Below are 18,281 nucleotides of genomic sequence, written 5' to 3'. Positions count from 1 at the left end.
GTTCACATGTAGTAAATACTGTTCATAGGAAGCTGGAAAATAAAAATAAGAAAAAAGACATCTTGAATCACAGATGATGATAATTGAATATAGTTGTGATTAATGGTGCTTTTAAGTGACTTTTGAAAGTAGGAATATTTGCCCTGACTGTATGATTCAGAGTTTGAGTGTCAACCCATGAGCCAGGGGTCAGAGTTTGATTTCTGGTCAGGGCATATGCCCAGGTGGCAGGCCTGATACCCAGAAGCAGCCAATTGATGATTCTCTCTTGACATTGATGTTTCTATCTCCCTCTATGAAATAATTAAAAAAAAATTATAAAAAGAATTAAAAGTAGGAATAATTTATACATACTATTTTGTAGCTTTTTCCATTTTTCTCTCTGGTAACTATCTGTAATGTTATAACATTCTTTGAAAACAGTATTTTCAAGTTGTGGTGTATATGATAGTCACTAAGAGAGTTTATGAAAAAAGTAGTAGCTCTTTCCAAAAGCAGCCAGATCACTTGACCCAGAAACCCACAGAATCATGCAAATCAGGAAGTTCAAATTTTTAAGTTCACTTTAAGAATATGTGAAACTGCCGAGGCCATTGAGGGCATGCATATTTGAAAAATCACCAAGTATCTGAAGGATATCAATTTACAGAAGTAATATGTGCCATTCCATTGTTACAATGGTGAATGGGTGAATGTGTCCAGTCCAAACAGTGAGGCCGGACACGGGGTCTGTGGCCCAAAAAGTGCCGAATTTTCACTGCACATGTTTAAAAATGCAGAGAATAATGCTGAACTTTAGGGTTTAGGTGTAGATTCTCTGGGCATGGACACATCCAGGTGAACAAAGCTCCCAAGAGGTGGTGCAGAACTTACAGAACTCTTTTGTGGATTAACATGTTAAGCGCCATGTCAGTCACCGGTGACTGAAATGGGAAGGAAGACAAAACAGGCTTGGCGTTTAACATGTTTAACTATAAATGAGCTCTCCCTGCCACATTGAGATGATCCTCACTGTGAAAGAGCAGATGGTTCCTAAACCAGAAGAGGAATTGGCAAGAAGAAAAGGAAACCCTGGAAAAAACTTAATGGTCCAAGAGTATTCAGTATAAAATCTTCTATATACATAAAAGCCAAGCTACCAGAACCATGGACTGACTGGTTGCTATGACAACCAGTTGCTATGACGTATGCATTGTAGCAGCCAACCTCCCTTAGGCACCCCCTGTTCCCATCCTCCCCATTGTGGGCAGGGCCAGTCAGCCAAATGCCTGTGGCCCCTCTCCTGGGCCAGCCCTGCACCAGATCAGCCCCCCACCCATGCATGAATTTGTGCTCTAGTCCTCTAGAACAGCGTTTTTCAACCGCTGTTCCGCGGCACACTAGTGTGCCTGGTGTGCCGTAGGTGCAGACAAGACAAGAATTTTATAATTTTTCACTATTTTGTTTACTTAATATTTCATAATAAAGTAATTATAAAATACTTTCTTTGTGTGTATTTGATTCCTATTCAAGAGAATTACTTTATATATAGTCAATATAGGCACAGAGTTAAATTTTTTAACATTTTCTAATGGTGGTGTGCCTCGTGATTTTTTTCATGAAACAAGTGTGCCTTTGCCCAAAAAAGGTTGAAAAACACTGCTCTAGTAAGTAATAAAAGTAAAACATAAGAAAAAAAAAAAAGTGGATACTTTTGCTCTACTGCCAGACATTTTATTTTTAAATACATATTATTGATTTTTTACAGACAAGGAAGGGAGAGGGATAGAGAGGTAGAAACATTGATGAGAAAGAAACATCAATCAGCTGCCTCCTGCACATACTCTACTGGGGATGTGCCCAAAACAAAGGTACATGCTCTTGACCAGAATCAAATCTGGGACCCTTCAGTCCACAGGCTAATACCAAACCAGTTAGGGCTACTGCCAGACATTTTAAAAGTATGTTTGTATTGATTTTTAGAGAGAGGAAGGGACACAGAACCACTGATAGTGTTGTGAGAGAGAAACATTGACCAAACACACCCTTACACACCCCAACCAGAGATCAAACCTGCAACCTCAGCATGTGCCCTGACCAGGAATCAAATTAGCATCCTTTTAGTGCATGGAATGATGCTCAGCCAACTGAGCCACACTGGCCAGTGCTAGCATATGCATTTTAATAGCTCCCTAGATAAGCAGTTGTCAACCTTTTGGTCCTCACAGACCATCAGTGGTCTGTAGACCACTGGTTGGCGACCACTTCCGTAGATGATTCTGATAAGTTTGCCTTGATTGAGAAAAGTATTCTCCCACATGGCTGCAGGGTGTTCTTTATGGATGTATTTTAATCTTAAAAATGAATCCTTTATGGAAGATATTTATTTTATTATTATTTTTTAATATATTTTACTGATTTTTAACAGAGAGAAAGGGAGATAGAGAGCTAGAAACCTCGATGAGAAAAACATCGGCCAGCTGCCTCTTGCACACCCCCTACCGGGGATGTGCCAGCAACCAATGTACATGCCCTTGACCGGAATCGAACCTGGGACCTTTCAGTCCGCAGACCGGCGCTCTACCACTGAGCCAAACCAGCTCCGGCTATGGAAGATATTTAGGCAGTTCTCCCACCCTTTTTTCTGCTTTTATAAGCAGTTGATGACTGGTTCATTTATTTTCAAATTTTTTAATATGAGAATTTGTTGATTCAGTGAGTATATATATTTTTAGGACTTTGATACATATGGACAGATTGTCTGGGGATTAATTAACATTCTGTCTCTGACAATTATTCTTTTTCTTCCTGGTTTTATAGCTTTATTTTATGGATGGAATTATGATTTTTCTGGAGAGAACATAAATCTTTGTTCTCATTGCTTAATTGTTCTTTCATTATAGTGATGTGTTGTTTATATTTGTTAACCTAGATCATCAGTAATGTGCCAGCAGACAGCTTGATTCGTACAGAACGCCCACCAAATAAGGAGATACTTCGATACTTTATACGGCATAATGCCTTACGGGCTGGCACTGGTGAAAATGCACCTTGGGTGGTAGAAGATGAATTGGTGAAGAAATATTCCCTCCCTAGCAAGTTCAGTGACTTTTTACTTGATCCATACAAGGTAAGGTCACTTAATTTTTGGACAGCAGGATAAAACACTATTAAATGAGTTTGTTTTCCCAGATGGGTCCAATAGCAGATTTTGAGCTTGAACATCAGATTAGGAATTCAGAAATTTTCAGATATCTATTTCATATAGGTTGTGATCTAAGGGGCTGGTGGGAAGAAGTAACATTGAGTATTTCCCCTACTTCAATTTATTTTTTACTTAACTAAGAAGCAAATTACATACATGTACTTTTTAACCTCAGACCCTTCTTGTAATGAGGTATGGTGTAAACACAAAGTTTGCAAATTTAATCCTAAAAATGAAAACTAATTTTATACATCAGAAAAGATAATCAAATATACTGGTAGCCTTGAAAAAGGACTTGTAATTACTTTGTATGTCAGGTGAGTAGAAAATTTAGGATTTTCCTCTTGAGAACATGGTTTTTTCATTTCAATTGATCTTCAGAACATTATTATGAAGTTGTATAGTATGTAAAAATATCTTAATCTTATTTTCCAGATGGGGAAACAGAGGCTAGTCTAATTAGAAGGAATATAAAGTGAATAACAAAAGCCAACACATTGTCCTTCAATTTCTGGTTATCTTTTCCATCCTAAAGTTTCTCCAATGCTATTATAATGTAGTTTGTGAGGTTTTTTTATGTAGGTTATGATAGTATTTATGCTTCTTGTGTTGGTAAATTTACTTATTTATTTGCATACTGATGTTTTCATCTTCGACTCTGGGCCAGAAGGGGAAGGAGAGCCCCTTGTCCTTTAAAATAAAGTCTGAGTTCTAGGATTTCTCTCCCCACCTTATTTATTTATTAATTTTTTGGTAAGAGAACATTTACTGGGTAAATTACAGATGTAGAAATAGTAATTCCTGGAAGAAATGGGCTTAGAAAACAAGTTTACGGAGGTAACGGAAGGGCCGTTGGAATTTGGGAGTGAGGAAGCTAATGATAACAAGCCAGGAATCTAGGGCAGAAAGAGGTTGGGGGAGGGAAGGGAAAAGAAGGAAAAGGCATGGGCATACTTTCAGGAGGGAGAGCACCCCCTTCCTTTTAAAAAATGTATATTTTTATTGATTTCAGAGAGGAAGGGAGAGGGAGATAGAAAGAAACATCAATAATGAGAGAGAATCATTGATTGACTGCCTCTGCACGATCCCCACTGGGGATCAAGTCTGCAAACCTGACCATGTGCCCTGGTCATAGGTCAGTGGTCAACCACTGAGGCTTCCTCGTTTGTTTGATGGTTTGTTTTTAATGTACTTTTTATTGTTGATAGTATTATAGCTATCTCCCATTTCCCCCTTTCCTCCCCTTTCTCATTTCCCTCTTAACCCAATCCCCCACCCCCACACATACACCAAAGTCTTCACTACCCTATTGCTCATGTCCATGGCTATGCATATAAGTATATATGTTTTTTGGTTTTATCTCATCTTGTTCCTCCAACCCCACATCAAGGTGTGTCAGTCTGTTCCATGTCCTCCTTGTTTTTTTTTTCTTTTAAATTTTATTTTTTTTATTAAATTATTATCTGTGTACATATTTTACCAGTGCCCCCCCTCCCATACATCCTCCTTGTTTTTAAAAAAATATATTTTATTAATTTTTTTGTACAGAGAGGAAGAGAGAGAGAGCTAGAAATATTGATCAGTTGCCTCCTACTGGGGATGTGCCTGCAACCAAGGTACATGCCCTTGACCAAAATCAAACCTGGGACCCTTGAGTCCGCAGGCCGGCACTCTATCCACTGAGCAAAACTGGTTAGGAGTATGTGAATAAAATGAAAGGACTGAGTATTTATGGGTAAAATGGTCTTTGGAGTTTACTAAATGAAAAAGTTAGATGCGGGGGGGAATAGTAAGATATGTACACAGATAATAATTTAATTTTAAAAAAGAGTTAGATCCACTCTCTAAAAATGTATTTTTTAAAATATATTTGTTATTATTGATGCCTCCCTTGTTTTTAATTGTGAAAAACTAAGGATATCTCTAGTCATGTAACTAAATTATTGCAATTATCTTAGGTTGATTTTGTTGACAAAAGTATATTGAGAAATAAATAAATTTATTTATTTATTTATATACATTTATTTATTTAAACATTGATAGAAACCTCTAACCGTAATTGAGCATTTAGCATGTTTTCTTATTCTAGACCAGCATGATTAAGTATTATCTACCATTATGCTCTTTAAATTTTTTTTTTTTTTTAATCGATCCTGGGACCCTTCAGTCTGCGGGCAGACTCTCTATCCACTGATCCAAACCGGTCTCGGCTATTTTATTGATTTTTTACAGAGAGGAAGGGAGAAGGATAGAGAGCCAGAAACATCAACGAGAGAGAAATATTGATCAGCTGCCTCCTGCACACCCCCTACTGGGGATGTGCCTGCAACCAAGATACATGCCCTTGACATGGAATCGAACCTGGGGCCTTTCAGTCCGCAGACTGACGCTCTATCCACTGAGCCAAACCGGTTTCGGCTGACCATATTTGTTATTTTCTCTTAATACATACATACATACATACATACACACAAAAATTTTTCTTTTCTGAGACATTTGTGAAGTAGGTTATAAAATAGGATTATTATTTTTTGTTAATCCTCTCCTGAGGATTATTATTTTTTGTTAATCCTTACCTGAGGATATTTTTTCCATTGCTTTTTGGAGAGAGTAAAAAAGAGGGAGGTAGGGTAGGGGAAGGAGGGAGAGATACACACACAGAGACATCAATGTGAGAGATATACCTTAACTGGTTGGCTCTTGTACATGCCCTGGAGGGACAGGAATTGAACCCAAGATCCTTCAATGCATGAGCTGATGCTCTAACCACTGACCCACACTGGCCAGGGTGACAGGATCCCCTTTTAAAAGTACTTGAATATGTGTTTCCTAAAAACAAGGGTGACTTCTAATATAACTCTAGTATAATTATCAAATCAATAAATTAACTTGATCTACAGTTTTTACTCAAAATTTGCCATTTATCCTATTATTGTCCTTTTAGCCTCCCCTCCACTCTTCAGTTTTGTTTTGGTTTCAGTAGGATCCATTTACATGTTACTTATTATGTCTTTTTAATCTCTAATCCAGAACAATCCCTCAACTTTTCTTTGTCTTTTAACAACCTAATTATTATGCTCTTCAATATGGATTTATTTTCTCATGAGTAGATTTAGTCTATGAATTTTTGGTAGGAATGCCACAAAAATAATGTTGTATTCTTCTCAGTGAGTTGTATGAGAAGGCACATGATGTAATCTTGTCACATTACTAGTGATATTAATTATGTATTTTAAAAGATGTTTCTTATCTCTCCTAATAACTAATGTTTCAAGTAAGTGTTCATAGCCCCAAGATTTTTCTTTAAATTTTAGCTCTTAAAGTTTGTTTATGAAGTGGAGGCTAGAGCAGAAGTATTTAAAATAAATTATATTATTTTTCAAAGCACTTAAAATATTTTATAGTAACACATTTCACAAATTTGCTGATAGAGGCATCTAGAGATTGAGATAAGCCCATTATATGAATGTTATCTTGAAATTCCTAATAATGGTTCCTGAGGTGAATGAGAAGAATAAAATAAGGATCAGAATATACAGTGCCAACATTTTCTAATTTATGATTTTTGCTCTTTACTAGTATGTTAAATTTAGCATCTGAATGAACTTCTCTAAATAAAGGTTCTTTATTTTTATCTTATTAGATTTTCTTATTTGTGGTAGTGGTTTGTTTGTGATGACAGGGAACAAGTATGGAATTGTATACACTATTTTTCTTAACAGCCTCTCATGTTTTGAGACAGAAATATTTTTTCTTGTTTAGCAATTAGGAAGAGTCTTTGCCCCAAACTGTAGTAATACAATCCAGACATCTATTTACTTTTCTCCCTTTCTATACACTACTCTAGTAGATTACTTTTGCTGAATGGGGGCTAGGGGAGACCCTTAGCACATAAGTGGTTTTATACTTTTTCAGATTCCCCTGAGTCCAGCCATGCCGGCTCCCATTTGGCTGTGACTGCCCACCCAGCATGCCCTGTGCTGAGATGATCCAGTTACTGAAGGACTACTCACTCGGGGAGCTGGCCTGTTGGGAGGGGGTTGGGTGAGTTAATTTCTTTCCTTTTTTTTTAAATCCTCACCCAAGAATAAGTTTTTATGGTTTTTAGAAAGGGGGTGGGGGGGAGAAACATTGATGTGAGAGAAAAACATCAATTGGTTGCCTCCAGCACCAGCCCTGACCAAACTGGCCACCTTTTGATTTAAGGGACAACGCTCCAAACCAATGAGCCACCGGGCCAGGGCTTCTTTCACTTTTAAGAGAAAAAAATTAAGTCGTGTATATTGGCAAAACTACATCTTATACATAAAAATGGGTAGCTGGACCCTTGCATGGTTAAGCTACCCCAGCCTTTTCTTGCATTATTTCTGCATTAACACAATGCTTCTAAGTAGAAAAAATTTAAAGAAACTTAGGCTAAATTTGACTTTTAAAATTTTTTAATTTTTTTGACTTTTTAAATAGAAAGAAATACAACCAATAAATTTGGAAGAGAGATCTAATTATAAAAGGTCCTCTTAAAAATATCTTACTTAAAATACTAAAAATGATACATAGACTCATTAGTCTTCTTTTTAGTGATAAGTTTCATTTTAGAATGACTTTAAATAAAAGCTGTCATTCTGATCATTAGAAAAAGTGGCAATCTATTTTGTTTGTACTCTGAAGATTTTCCAAGGCTTGCTGAAGAGGATGGTTAACTCTTGGGAGTAATATATTTGTCTTTAATTTCTGACAAGGTTGTGTTTAGTCTGACTCTGACATCCATTTCCACTGTTGTGCCATGGCACACTGCAAGAGGTGCTGTAAGGGTTTTTAAAACATGCAACATGCAATACCTGACTGTTTAATCAGGGGCACTGACCTTTTCCCTTAGATTGCCAAAAAAATGACAGCAGTCAACACAACTGCTGTAACATGAAAGTACTGATATTTATGGGTAAATAAAAATTATGCCAATTTTTCTTTGGTCAGATTTCATTTTTACTATTTTAAGTAAGATATTTTTAAGAGGACCTTTTATAATTAGATCTCTCTTCCAAATTTATTGGTTGTATTTCTATCTATATTATTTGGTGTGCTGCAGAATATATTTTTTTGTTTACTCCTAACCATGCCATGAGATGTAAAAGGTTGAAAATCACTGCTTATGATTTGTAGAATAGTCTTAAAATGTGGTTCTCTTTGGAGTATTGTTGTTAACACTGTCCATGAGGAAAATGCAGTCTTACATTATTTATTCTTTTTATTATTATTATTATTATTTATAAATCGTTTCAGGTTATTACAATTGTTCCTTTTTTCCCCCCCAAAGCTTCCCTCCACCCGGTTCCCACCCCACCTTCTGCCCTTCCCCCACTGTCCTCATCCATAGGTGTACGATTTTTTTCTAGTCTCTTCCTGACTTTTGCATTCTTCCTGAACACCACCATCCCCCCCCCCCCCCCCCCCGAGAATTGTCAGTCCACTTAATTTCTTTGCCCCTGATTATTCTTTTTTAATGTTTTGAAATTTATTTCTGGGGAGGAAGAACTGGGAAATTCTATTTCTGTGAAAAGTATCCCCTGAAGCACTGATAGTGTTTCTTTTTATGTTAAGTATGAAACCATTCTGTCATTTTATACTGAGGCTAATAATTGAAACCAATTTTTAAAAATATATATATTTTATTGATTTTTTACAGAGAGGAAGAGAGAGGGATAGAGAGTTAGAAACATCGATGAGAGAGAATCATCGATCAGCTGCCTCTTGCACACCCCTACTGGGGATGTGCGCTCAACCAAGGTATATGCCCTTGACCGGAATCGAACCTGGGACCTTTTAGTTCGCAGGCTGGTGCTCTATCCACTGAGCCAACCGGTTTCGGCTGAAACCAATTTTTTAGTCAGGCAACTAAAACAGCCAGCTAGAGGAATAGTAACCTACAGTTGCCTGTAATTCTTAAAAGGCAGTTTGGCCTTTAAAGTTAAAGAACTTGGCCAGAAGAAGTATAAGGCCATTTATTTGTTGCAGACTGTATTTATGTCTCTTTGCTTATGAGCTTGTTTCTCTGATTATATTCTTGTTTACTTCTTTTTGGCATTATAGTATACCTTATTAAATTTTACTCTGCCTGCTTGTTTACTCCTAACGAGCATAGGTGATTCTCTGGGATTTTATCTGGGATTTATTTCACCATAGCCATTTTCCTATAGCTTTTTTAAAGGGGTCATAATTTAATATTCAATAGTCTGTAAGTGTTTCCTTGCCTATAGTCTGATTTCACACTAACCTATCTTACTGACTGCCTCTAGACTGCTTTCCTGCTATGTATGTATGTATGTATTTACTTATTTAGATCTGTTGTTCCACTCATCTTTGCATTCACTGGTTGTTTCTGACTGAGGATCAAATCCACAACCTTGGCATATTGGGACAATGTTCTAATCAACTGAGCTATCCAGCCAAGGCCAGACTGTTTCTTTTATTAAATATATTTTTACTAGAGGCCTGGTGCATGGATTTGTGCACTGGGGGTGGGAGGTGTCCCTCAGCCCAGCCTGTGCCCTCTTGTAGTCTGGAATCTTTCAGGGGATGTCCACCAGCTGGCTTAGGCAGTTAGACATCCCTCTCACAGTCCGGGACCCCTTGCTCCTCATTGCCAGCCTGCATCGGAGGTGGGAGACTCCTGCCATCACTGCTTCACTTGCCAGCCTTGAGCACATTCACCACCAGGGGGAGACTTCTGCGTTATCTGCCCCCGGTGGTCAGTGCTCATCATAGGTTGTTCCTCCATTCAGTTGATTTGCATATTAGGGTTTTATTATATAGGATAGGATTGATTTCAGAGAGGAAGGGAGAGGGATAGACAGAAACATCAATGATGAGAGAAAATCTTATATCAGCTGCCTCCTGCACACCCTCTACTGGGATCTAGCCCGCAACCCAGGCATGTGCCCTTCACCAGGACCTAGGACCTTTCAGTCCACAGGCTGACACTATGCACTGAGCCAAACAGGCTAGGGCCAGACTGTTTCTTTACATGTAGCTCTTATCAAATTAGGCCCTTCCACTAAAAAACTTGAAGTGTTTTAGAATTTAAGTATTCTAGATGTTATCTAGTCTTTTTTTTTTTTTAAATATATTTTATTGATTTTTTACAGAGAGGAAGGGAGAGAGATAGAGAGGTAGAAACGTCGATGAGAGAGAAACATTGACCAGCTGCCTCCTGCACACCCCCCACCGGGGATGTGCCCGCAACCAACGTACATGCCCCTGACCGGAATCGAACCTGGGACCTTCCAGTCCAAAGATCGACGCTCTACCACTGAGCCAAACCGGTTTCGGCTGTTATCTAGTCTTTCTTCTGATCACTTGAAACAGTATTTCTTGTGAAATTGGCTGTACCTTTTCATTGCTGGTTATTTCACTTAATTTATGTTTTAGCTGCTAGGTTTTTCCCTTTATAATTATATTCTTTAAAACATAGAACTCAAGTGTTTTATTTTTAAGTATACAGAAACAATGGTTATGACAAGTTGATTAGTTCTAACCTATGAACAAATTCTGTATGGAAAGGGATAAGATAGAGGTTTGAAAACACAGGAAAAGATGTATACCTAGAAATATGGGAAAGTGAATGGACTAAGGGGGAGGCATTCAGCACCCATATGAAGTATCACATGTCATTGTATCTTTTATTCTAGTAGTCATGTTTCTTTTTTAAAATTTTATTTATTGATTTGAGAGAGAGAGAGATTTGTTGTTTCACTTATTCATGCATTCATTGGTTGGTTCTTGTATGTGCCTCACTGGAGATTGAACTGAAACCTTGGCTTATTGGGATGATGCTCTAATTAACTGAGCTACCCGGCCAGGGCTGTTTTAGTCATGTTTTAACTGAACATGTGCAGGTCAAGAGTGATTAGATATAATAGAGCAAGCAAGACAAAAGAATTTAATCTGGGTTAGAAGGGTAGGGAAGTGTGAACCCGGTGAAAATGATAAAATTAACAGATTTGAGGGCTTGGTGGGATTGAAGGATTACAGAGTTGGGGTACTAGAGGAAGTGAACTGGAAAGATGTGAGAGGATGAACAAAAAGAATGAAATGAAATTGAGGATTTAGAGGGCTTATAGTTACTAATATATTCAAGGGAATGAGTTCTTAAGGTATGGAGAAAAGTCAAAAGGGAGTTTGAAGACTTATGCTGTCAGGGTCATGAGAACACTGTCTTTATTGTTAGTATACTCATTGATACTTAAAAAATAAAAAATTCCTGATCTCAGGTTATTTTTTCCATTGGTTTTTAGAGGGGGAAAACTGGGAAAATGGAGAGAGAGAAATATTGATGTAAGAAAGCCACATTGATTGGTTGTTCCCGCATGCACCCCAATTAGGGCCAGGGAATAAACGTGCAACCTATACATGCTCTTGACTGGGAATAGAATCCATGACTTTTTGGTGTGTAGGCCAACGCTCTACCACTGAGCAACACCGGCCAGAGCCTCACTGATAACTTTAATAAGAAAATAGACTTTTGTATTTTAGACAAAAATACTTACTGGTAAACTTTAAATGTAAACTTTTAAGAGCATAGAATATTCCCAGTTGGAACAAAGGCTTAAAGGATAACCAGTCCTGTCTCAAAAGCAATACTTTAGCCCTAGCTGGTTTGGCTCAGTGGATAAAGCATTGGCCTGTGGACGGAAGAGTCCCACATTCGATTGTAACTAAGAGCACATGCCCAGGTTTCAGGCTCGATCCCCAGTAGTCAGCATGCAGGAGGCAGCCAATGGATGATTCTATCTTGTTGTTGATGTTTCTATCTCTCCCTCTCCCCTCCTCTCTGAAATCAATAATAATAATAAAAAGAGCAATACTTTTACATTTTCTCACATGTTCCCCTTATCTATATCAGATACTTTGTTAATCCTTTGTTAATAACCCAAGGATATCTTTTTTTTAATACATTTTTAAAAATTGATTTCAGAAAGGAAGGGAGATGGGGAGAGAGATAGTTACATCAATGATGAGAGAGAATCATTGATTGGCTGCCTCCTTCACGTCCCCTGCTGGGGATTAAGCCTGCAACCCTGGACATGTGCCCTTGACCGGAATCAAACACAGGACCCTTTGGTCTGCAGGCTGACGCTCTATCCACTGAGCCAAACCAGCTAGGGCCCAAGGATATTTTTCCGTTGATTTTTAGAGAGAGTGGAAGGGAGGGGGAGAGACCCAGAGAGAGAAAAACACCAATGTGAGAGAAACACTTTGATTGATGCCTCCCATTCGTGCCCAACTAGGGTTGGGTATTGAGCTTGCAGCTGAGGCGTGCCTTGGGCTGGAATTGAATCTGGGACCCTTCAGTCTGCAGGCTGATGCTTTATATACTGAGCCAAACTGGCTAGGGCTAGATCAGGTATTCCTTTTTTTTTTTTTTTTTAATATATATATTAATGATGAGAGATAATCATTGATCTGCTGCCTCCTGCATGCCCCTTACTGGGGATGAGCCCGCAACTTGAGCATATGCCCTTGATATGCTAGAATCGAACCTGGGACCCTTCAGTCCACAGGCTGACACTATGCACTGAGCCAGACTGGTTAGGGCTAAATCAGGTTATTCTTAACCTGGGATTAATGGATGGACTTGGAAATTGTTTGCATAATTTTTATATGTCTTTTCTGGGGAAGTGGTCCACAGTTCATTCAAGTATTTAAGAACTGCTAATCTGTATATAAACAGAAAGCTAGTTGCATAGCAAAAATGTCTAATATTAGAGTATAGCTTTTTAAGCCTATGTATCAAGAGAATTTTGTATTGATATGGCTAAAACATTTGTTTTTTCAGGAACATAAAGAGAATAAATTTGTAGTTTTTCTGAATAGCGGAAAAGAGGGCCTTTCAGATACTTAAATATTGCTTCTTTAAATTAGTTTTTAAAATTAATTTTGCTTCTCTTCTTAAATTCTAGTATATGACTCTCAACCCTTCTACTAAGAGGAAGAATACTGGATCCCCAGACAGGAAGCCTTCAAAGAAATCCAAGACAGATAACTCTTCCTTGAGTTCACCACTAAATCCTAAGTTATGGTGTCATGTACACTTGAAGAAATCCTTGAATGGCTCACCACTCAAGGTGAAGAACTCAAAGAATTCCAAATCTCCAGAAGAACAGCTGGAAGAAGTGATGAAGATGATGTCAACCAACAAATTACATGCTAACTTTCACATTCCTAAGAAAGGCCCATCTGCCAAGAAACCAGGGAAGCATAATGACAAACCTTTGAAAACAAAGGGCAGAAGCAAAGGCATCCTGAATGGACAGAAATCCACAGGAAATTCCAGGTCTCCGAAAAAGGGCCTGAAGACTCCTAAAACCAAAATGAAGCAGATGACTTTGTTGGATATGGCCAAAGGCACTCAGAAGATGACACGAGCCCCCCGGAATTCTGGGGGTACACCCAGATCCTCTAGTAAACCTCATAAGCATCTGCCTCCCGCTGCCCTGCACCTTATTGCCTACTACAAAGAAAACAAAGACAGGGAGGACAAGAAGACTGCCCTGTCTTGTGTTATCTCTAAAACAGCTCGTCTTCTTTCTAATGAAGATAGAGCACGTCTCCCAGAAGAATTGCGGAATATTGTTCAAAAACGCTTTGAGCTTCTAGAGCACAAAAAAAGGTGGGCCTCTATGTCTGAAGAGCAACGCAAAGACTATTTGAAAAAGAAACGAGAGGAGTTGAGAGAAAAGTTGAAGGAGAAAGCCAAAGAGCGTAGAGAGAAAGAAATGCTTGAAAAACTAGAAAAACAGAAACGATACGAGGACCAAGAATTACCTGGCAAACATCTTCCAGCATTTAGATTGGTGGATACCCCTGAAGGGCTGCCCAACACACTCTTTGGAGATGTGGCCATGGTGGTGGAATTTTTGAGCTGTTATTCTGGACTACTCTTGCCAGATGCTCAGTATCCTATTACTGCTGTGTCCCTTATGGAAGCCTTAAGTGCAGAAAAAGGTGGCTTTTTATACCTGAATAGAGTCTTGGTCATCCTTTTACAGACTTTATTACAAGATGAAATAGCAGAAGACTATGGTGAGCTGGGAATGAAGCTTTCAGAAATCCCCCTGACTCTGCATTCTGTTTCAGAGCTGGTGCGGCTCTGCTTGCGCAAGTCTGATGTTCAGGAAGAAAGTGAGGGCTCAGACACAGATGACAATAAAGATTCAGCACCATTTGAGGACAATGAAGTACAAGATGAGTTCTTAGAGAAGCTGGAAACCTCTGAATTTTTTGAGCTAACATCAGAAGAGAAGCTACAGATCTTGGCAGCACTCTGCCACCGGATTCTCATGACATATTCAGTGCAAGACCACATGGAAACAAGACAGCAGATGTCTGCAGAGTTGTGGAAGGAACGGCTTGCTGTATTAAAGGAAGAAAATGATAAGAAGAGAGCTGAGAAACAGAAACGGAAAGAAATGGAAGCCAGAAATAAAGAAAATGGAAAAGAAGAGAATGGGTTAGGCAAAATCGATAGGAAAAAAGTTGTGAAGTTTGAGCCCCAGGTAGATACAGAAGCTGTTGACATTATTAGTACTGTGAAGAGCAGACGGCTGCTGGCCATTCAGGCCAAAAAGGAGCGGGAAATCCAGGAGAGAGAAATGAAAGGTAAAATCTTATGATGAGAGAAAAGAGGAAGCCCTTTTAGTACAGGGGTGGGGAACATCTAGCCAGCAGGCCCTGTAAGGCCCAAAAATCTGTCCTGGCCCTGCCAAGGCATTAAGGGTGAGTTCATGAAATGCTTGACCAAATATAACAGGCTAATTATTAAGTTGATAATTTTGTGTGGCCTACAGATGATGTTATAAATATGCAAATGGCCCTTGGCAGAAAAGTGGTTCCCTACCCCTGCTTTAGAAGATAGTAAAAGTAAGGAAATTACTGAGGTAATGGTAAAATCTCTATTTGTCATAACTATTTAGTTATTTTTGTATATAATAACTCAGGCCCTACTATGTATATAATATTCCAACAGAAGTGTTCAGTATGGCCTTCGGTAGTTAATGATAATTTGACATAGATAATATGATGTTGACATCTTTTCTGAGTTTCCTAGTTTAGACCAAATCCACAAATAGGTACAGTGGAAATAACATATGACTAGAGAATTGCTGATATGGGTTCAAACTCTACCACTGACTTAGCTATATTCTTTGGTCAATTTATCTATGCCTCAGTTTCCTTGTATGATTGTAAAGATTGTTGTAACAATTGATAAAGATTGTTGTAACAATTGAATAATAAAGTACTTGAAGCCCTCTGCACAGTTGCCCTTAAGATATAAGAACATAAAAATTTGGGGTTTTGATAGCACCATTAAATCTGAACTTTTTAAAAAATATATATTTTTATTGATTTCAGAGTGGAAGGTAGAGAGAAATAGAAACATCCATGATGAGAGAGAATCATCGATCGGCTACCTCCTACAGGTCCTACGCAGGATCAAGCCCACAACCTGGGCATGTGCCCTTGACTGGAATCAAACCTGACGCTCTATCCACTGAGCCAAAACAGTTAGGGCTGAACTTTTTTTTTTTTTTTTTTAATTGATTTCAGAGAGGAAGTGGGGGGGTGGGGAGAGAGAGAAAAACATCAGTTGGCTGCCACTCCTGCATGCCCCCCACTGGGGATCAAGCCTGCAACCTGGGCATCTGCCCTTGACCAGAATCGAACCCGGGACTTTTCAGTCCTCAGGCCGAAGCTCTGTCCACTGAGCCAAACCAGCCAGGGCTAAATCCGAACTTTTTTTTATTTTAAAGCATTTTATTTTATATTTTAAAAATATATTTCGATTGTTTACAGAGAGGAAGGGAGATGGATAGAGAGTTAGGAACTACAATGAGAGAGAAACATCGATCAGCTGCTTCCTGCACACCCCTTACTGGGGATGTACCTATAACCAAGGTACATGCCCTTGACCGGAATTGAACCTAGGACCCTTGAGTCCACAGGCCTATGCTCTATCCACTGAGTTAAATCAGTTAGGGCTAAATCTGAACTTTTATATAAATAGCTTTATTAGTAAACTAGAGGCCAGATGCAGGAAATTCGTGCAAGAGTACCCCTTCTCCCCTCTTGCTGCCAACACTGACTCCCAATGGCACCTGAGACCCAGACTTCCCTCTGGCTGCCAGCAGGCATCCGGCACCCGGGACCTGGGCTTCCCTTATAGCCCTGGCTTCGTCTGGAAGGTGGTCCTGAAGGATGTCCAGTCTAATTAGCATATTATGCTTTTATTATTATAGTTAATTCATATCATGCAGTTCTTCCATTGATATTGTACAATTCAGTATTTTAAAAAAATATATTTTATTGATTTTTACAGAGAGGAAGAGAGAGGGATAGAGAGTTAGAAACATTGATGAGGGAGAATCATCGATCAGCTGCCTCTTGCACACCCCTACTAGGCATGTGCCCGCAACCAAGGTACTTGCCCTTGACCGGAATCGAACCTGGGACCTTTCAGTCTGCAGGCCGACACTCTATCCACTGAGCCAAACCGGTTCCAGCTGTACTTTTTTTGTTAAATTTATTCCAAATTAATCTCGACATCCCTCAGGGGTTCTGTTTTGCCTTCCTCATTCTATATTTGCATCTTTTTTTTTTTCTTTTTTCTTTTTTTTTTTATGAGACCCCTGGCATCTATTAATATCAACATGTTGTTTTTTTAATTGAATTTATTGGGGTGACACTGCTCAGAACTATATATGGGTTTCAGATACACAACTCCACAACACCATCCATACAGTGCACTGTGTGTTCAACACCCGAAGTCAAGTCCTTCTCCCCCCGACCCATGATCATCACACTGTCATTCACATCCAAGTTTTTTCTTTTTTGCTCAGCTATCAGCCCCTCTATCTATAGTAATATCAATATTTACTTATTTGATCAGTCTCACAATGTTCACAAATTATCCATAATAAACTAAGTTTATTAGTTTCTTTTCTTTTAAGACTAAACTATTTTGATCACTGTTACAGTTTTAAACCTTTTGAAAGTTGCCAGCTTATGAAATGAAGATAGTAAAAAACACCTTATTTGTAAAAGTTGTATGCCAAGAATTGGGTAGATAGATACCTAGAAATAGTCTTAAATTATGTGTGAGAGCCCGGCTGACATGGCTCAGTGGTTATGTGTTGACCTGTGAACCAGGAGCTCTCAGTCTTATTCATGGTCAGGGCACATGTGTGGGTCGCGGGCTCAATTCCCATTGTAGGACAGGCAGGAGGCAGCCAGTCAATGATTCTCATCATCGTTGTTTCTATCTCTCCCTCTCATTCCTCTCTGAAATCAATTAAAAAATATTTTTTTAAATTATGTGAGAATTTTACAGTAAGTCAAACAACTTTGTTACTTTATTAGTTTTTTCATTAGGAAATATGAAATATTTAATTTAAAATAGGTTTTAATTTATACCAGTTAAGGCCATTGAAATGTTTTTATATTTTATATGCATATTGTGAGTTTGTGCATATACACATTTTTCCAGTTTGAAAGAGTATAATTGCATTCCATATAAAACAGCATGTAGATAAATTTTATGTCACATTTCAGTGTGTTTTATCTGAAACAATGATTTCTTGAGTTTCTGAAGTGTTACTCTGTTATATTTATCTTAACCTAGGAGAAAGGCTAGGAAGATGATATTCTATAATTGATAGAGGGAAACAGCGTACAAAAAATATGAATATATTGCCATGGTCAATATTTGAATTGTAGAATTAGGTCTTTCAATATGTATTCAGTGTTGTAACTTCTGAAAATCAATTTGGTTGTCTTTTGGTGACTTGCCCTAGATTTTTTTTTGTAGCCGCAGGAGGAGGAGCTTTTCCTTTGTTGTGATTTGGCCATTACTCTTTATCATTTACCTTTGTAATGACCTCTGCTGAGTCATTGTTGCCAACATACTTCCATTCAGGCTAAAAAACTTGATTAAAGATAACATGCCATGTTGGTTTCAAATAAATGAGATTGATGCATTTTCCAAATTCTCACCATATTGAAGATATTATAACCTATAGAAGATGAGTGTTAAAAGTTCTGGCAT

At 38.4% G+C, this 18,281-nt stretch overlaps 1 protein-coding gene across 1 annotated transcript in view; it reads left to right on the top strand.

Moving 5' to 3' along the window:
* The window catches only part of BAZ1B (bromodomain adjacent to zinc finger domain 1B), a 70,035-nt gene that overhangs the window by 22,428 nt on the left and 29,326 nt on the right, over positions 1-18,281 (top strand). Inside the window, exons 6-7 of the mRNA XM_084881605.1 lie at positions 2,912-3,109; positions 13,141-14,839. Of these exons, the coding sequence (XP_084737731.1) occupies positions 2,912-3,109; positions 13,141-14,839 (1,897 nt within the window). The remainder of the gene's footprint in view (positions 1-2,911; positions 3,110-13,140; positions 14,840-18,281) is intronic.

Source organism: Pipistrellus hanaki (assembly GCF_964339955.1).
Source record: "Pipistrellus hanaki genome assembly, chromosome: 4".
Classification (NCBI taxonomy): domain Eukaryota; kingdom Metazoa; phylum Chordata; class Mammalia; order Chiroptera; family Vespertilionidae; genus Pipistrellus; species Pipistrellus hanaki.
The sequence above is the reverse complement of the archived record's forward strand: the minus strand, read 5'-3'. Positions and strand labels throughout refer to the sequence as shown.